General features: G+C 44.5%; 1 protein-coding gene across 1 annotated transcript; it reads right to left on the reverse strand.

The window, feature by feature from the left end:
• Positions 1 to 2,311: 2,311 nt before the first annotated feature.
• Positions 2,312 to 3,396, reverse strand: LOC146554594 (complement C1q-like protein 2). The gene is made up of 3 exons (XM_085255620.1): positions 3,327 to 3,396; positions 3,131 to 3,199; positions 2,312 to 2,523 (listed from the first exon to the last, which is right to left on the reverse strand). The coding sequence occupies exons 1-3, from the start codon at positions 3,394 to 3,396 to the stop codon at positions 2,312 to 2,314; spliced, it is 351 nt and encodes a 116-aa protein (XP_085111746.1).
• Positions 3,397 to 4,759: the final 1,363 nt, after the last annotated feature.

The raw sequence follows: 4,759 nt of genomic DNA on the forward strand, positions 1-4,759 counted from the left end.
CGTCTGTCAGACAGGAAGCTAAGGATCCAGCTGCAGAGGGAGCTGCTCAGTCCTAGATCCTGCAGTTTCCTGTCCAGCTTCGAGGGAACGATGGTATTGAATGCTGAGCTGTAATCTACAAACAGCATCCTCACATACGTGTCTCTCTTCTCCAGGTGTGACAGGGCAGTGTGTAGTGTCAGGGCTATGGCATCATCAGTGGACCTGTTGTGGCGGTATGCAAACTGTAGAGGGTCCAGTGAGTCGGGTAGTGCAGAGCAGATGAAGTCCCTGACCAGCTTCTCGAAGCATTTGCTTACGATGGGGGTCAGGGCTACAGGTCGCCAGTCGTTCAATGAGGAGATGGTGGAGGATTTGGGTACAGGGACGACGGTGGCCATTTTGAAGCAGGCTGGGACTACAGACAGAGAGAGGGAAAGGTTGAAGATGTGCGTGAACACTCCAGCCAGCTGAGCCGCGCATGACCTGAGGACGCGGCCGGGAATCCCGTCCGGACCAGTAGCTTTGCGTGCGTTCACCTTCCTGAAGCACTTCCGCACATCCTCCTCAGACACAGTGTGCGCACTGACGTCATCCGCGGTGCGCACACTGTCCGGTCTCATGGTGTTCGCTGTGTCGAATCTAGCGTAGAATACGTTTAGATCCTCACACAGAGAGGCCGTGGTCTGCGGTGTGCTGGTTTTCCCTCTAAAGTCTGTGATCGTGTTTAGTCCCTGCCACATACTCCGAGGGTTGTCGAACTGTTGCTCCACCCTGTCCCTGTACTCACGTTGGCTGCTTTGATCGTCTTCCGGAGTTGGTAATGTGCGTGTTTGTAGTCCGATGTGTTCGCGGAGGCAAAGGCGGTGTTCCGTGCCGCCAGTGCCGCGCGAACATCTCCGTTAATCCAGGGTTTTTGATTTGGGAAGGATTTGACTGTTCTGGATGGGACGACATCTTCCACGCATTTCCTGATAAATCCACAGACTGAGTCTGTGTATTCATCAATGTCTCTGGCGGCCACGTGAAACATTTCCCGGTCCACGTGATCAAAACAGTCCCGCAGCGCAGACTCCGATTGGTCCGTCCAGTGCACCGCCCTCCGGGTTGGAGCTTCCTGTTTCAGCTTCTGCCTGTAGGCGGGCAGGAGCAGGATGGAGCAGTGATCTGATTGGCCGAATGGGGCGCGGGGGAGGGCTTTGTACGCATCCCGGAAAGAGGTGTAACAGTGGTCGAGTTGCCGGTTTCCACGTGTTGAAAAGGATGTGTTGATGGAGTTTTGGTGAGACTTTCTTCAGGTTTCCCTTATTAAAGTCTCCGGCTGTGATAAACGCTGCCTCTGGGTGTGCAGTTTCCTCACTGCTGATCGCGCTGTACAGTTCCCTGAGTGCACGGTCAGTGTCGGCTTGTGGGGGAATGTAAACAGCCGTAATAATCACTGCTGTAAATTCCCTCGGTAGCCAGAATGGCCGGCACTTAATCATCAGGTACTCCAGGTCTGGGTGAGCAGAAGGATTTGACCGGGTGCACGTTCGCATAATCACACCAGCTGTTGTTGATCATGAAACACACACCACCACCTCTGCTTTTCCCAGTAAGATCCTGTGACCTGTCCACGCGGTGCACAGAGAACCCCGGCAGTTGTATTGCGGAGTCCGGTACTTTGTCCGATAGCCAGGTTTTCTGTGAGGCAGATCACGCAGCAGTCCCGCATCTCTCGCTGGAATGAGATCCGTGCCCGAAGCTCGCACAGCTTGTTCTCCAGAGACTGCATATTAGCCAGTAATAAACTGGGTAACGGTGGTCTGTAAGTGCGCCGTCTCAGTCGAACCAGAACGCCAGATCTTCTCCCTCTGCGTCGGCGTTTGCGGCCTCCAGGGCCAGAGAACAAAGGCGTCTCAGGTGAGATGAATGGGGGGTCTGCAAACGGAGCGTCCGTGTTGCAAAACTTGAACTCCGGAAAGTTATAAGAAAGACCGTCTTTTATGTCCAGTAAGGTTTGTCGGTCGTACACAAGGAGACAAGTGCTGCTCGTGAAAAAATAAAGGAAAAGTAAAATTAAACACAGAAGAAAGCCGTTGCTTGGGGGAGCTCGCGACGAGGCTGCCATACTCGGCGCCATCTTGATCATAAAACAGCACACACAAATGTATATTTATTTTTACCTTAAAATGAGTCAAAAAAGAAGAGAAGTGAAATTGCTGCACATATTCAGACTTTATTGTTCATGTGAGACACAAACTCCTATGTAACCACCAAAACTAATCAAACAAACTCTGCATGTCAATATTGTTCTGTGTACATTTGCTATTCAAACTATGCTTGTCTGAGCTTACAGAGGGAATAACAAATGGCCAATGAAGATGCTGTGGTTGTTGACATTATCATAAATCCAGGTGTCCGGACGGAGCCTCATGTACACCTGGTCTCCTGCAGCCAGCTGCAGAGTCATGCCATTGGTGGCTGTCTCATAGCGATTTCCAGCAATATGGTTGTACACTGTCACCATCTGCTCTCCATTCTTCATCAGACGCAGCCCATCGGTCTAGTTGTTATATTAGTGTTATGACCCAGGTCATTGTTGCCGTGTGGTGCTGTTACTTGCCACACCATGCTGTTACTTGCCACAGCATGCGGGGGCATTGTTTGTACTCTGTGATGTCTGTTTCCAGGTGGAGGCTAACCATTGGTGGAAGAGGGAATGAGGCCAGCTACAAATTGGGACCTGACTGGGCCGGCAGCCCCTCCTACTACTTCCTGTTTCCAGTGAGCTGCGCGTTTGGGGCCCTTCGTGGCGTGTGACAGAGCTGGGCTGCAGTAAAAACAGTTTAGAGAGTCATATCTGGACATGGTAGCTGTAGGGGTGGGAAGCCGTTTCTTTTACAACCTTTTTCTCCTGTTTCGGGTAGGGAGACAGGTTAGAGGTTTGTATTTTCTTTTGGGGTTGATTCACTATTGGTAAGTTAGTTCTGATTCATTTCCAGTGTGTTTTGTTTGTTGTTTTGGCCATGCCCACCCTGACGCTCGCTACCTGTCAAGTTAATAAAACGACTAGTCATTGTAAAGCTGTGGCCGTGTGATTTACTTCTTTTTATAATTTTTCTTGTGTTGCAGTCCAGCCCCCCCCCCCCCCCCCCCCCCCCCCTCCCAGGCCGGTGTGTAACATTAGCACCAAAGAAACTGAAGTAATAAACTCCTCTGACAGGAGCAGTGAAAATACCTGGAGATGATGGACACAGTTACAGCTTATATAACATCAAGAATCACAATAGCAGTTGAGAAATGCAGCACTTATCTAACAAATAAACCCATAAATGTAAGAATACGTATAATTATTGTAAGTTTACCTGTTGCAGGGTTGTAAGAACCTGAGTTAAAGAAGACATATTTGTAAGTCAGTGTGATCTCTGCATTCATTGGTCCAGTATTTCCAACATTCCAACATGATAATTTTCTAGATATTTTTACTATGTGGTACAATAAACATTGTCCTGTAAACGAACACATGACAAAGAAAAAAAAAGATAAAAAGTCCTTGGCTCACAAAAGGAATTATTAATGCTTGCAAAAAGAAAAACAATCTGTATAAACAGTTTATCAAAGTAAAAACAAAAGAAGTGGAACAAAGATATAAAGCATATAGAAATAAATTGACTGATATTATAAGAACGAGCAAACAACTTTATTATAGAAGAAGATTATATGAAAATAAAAACAATATAAAAAGGAACTTGGGATGTGTTAAACAACTTAATTAAACAAGGATCTTCTGGAACATCATATCCTGAATATTTTACTGATGCAAATGGTGAAAATCACAACATGAGTAATATTGTCGATGGGTTCAATAAATTCTTCATAAATGTTGGCCCTGAACTAGCAGCGGACATCCCGTGTCATAAAAATGAAAATATCAGTAATATAAAATCAAATCCCTTTTCACTGTTCCTCTCAGCTACAAATGAGCAAGAAGTAATAAATATCACATTAAAATGTAAAAGTAAGTCTTCAATGGATTATCATGACATAAATATGTCTGTAGTTAAACAGGTTATTCTGAATATTGCTAGTCCCTTAACATATATCTGTAATTTATCATTTCAGTCCGGTTGTTTCCAAAAAAATGAAAATTGCGAAAGTAATACCACTATATAAAAGTAATGACAAACACAGTTTTACCAATTATAGGCCTATTTCTCTACTGCCTCAATTCTCAAAAATTCTAGAAAAACTTTTTAATTCAAGATTAGAAAAATTCCTTGAAAAACATCAAATAATAAATGTTGGTCAGTATGGTTTCAGAACGCAAAGAACCACTTCAATGGCGATAATTGAGGCAGTAGAAGAAATTACTGATACACTGGATAAAAATAAATATGCAGTTGGTATTTTTGTTGACCTCAAAAAGGCCTTCGACACAATCAATCACTCAATTTTACTGGATAAATTGGAAAGATATGGTATTCGAGGGAAAGCTGGTAACTGGTTAAAAAGTTACCTAACAGGTCGGGAACAATATGTTAGCATAGGGCATTACCATTCAGAGAAACTTGGTATTACATGTGGTGTTCCCCAAGGGTCAGTGTTGGGACCAAAACTTTTCAATGTATACATAAATGATATTTTTGATGTTTCTCAAGTACTTAAACTCATACTGTTCGCAGATGACACCAACATATTTTTCAGTAGCGATGATTATACTGATCTTGTAATGACTGTAAACAGGGAGCTAAAATTAATAAAAAATGGATGGACATAAATAAATTATCATTAATATAAA

Source organism: Mchenga conophoros, linkage group LG18 (assembly GCF_057382185.1).
Source record: "Mchenga conophoros isolate Kocher_MC1m ecotype Shallow Benthic linkage group LG18, M_conophoros_male_GT1.1, whole genome shotgun sequence".
NCBI classification, from domain to species: domain Eukaryota; kingdom Metazoa; phylum Chordata; class Actinopteri; order Cichliformes; family Cichlidae; genus Mchenga; species Mchenga conophoros.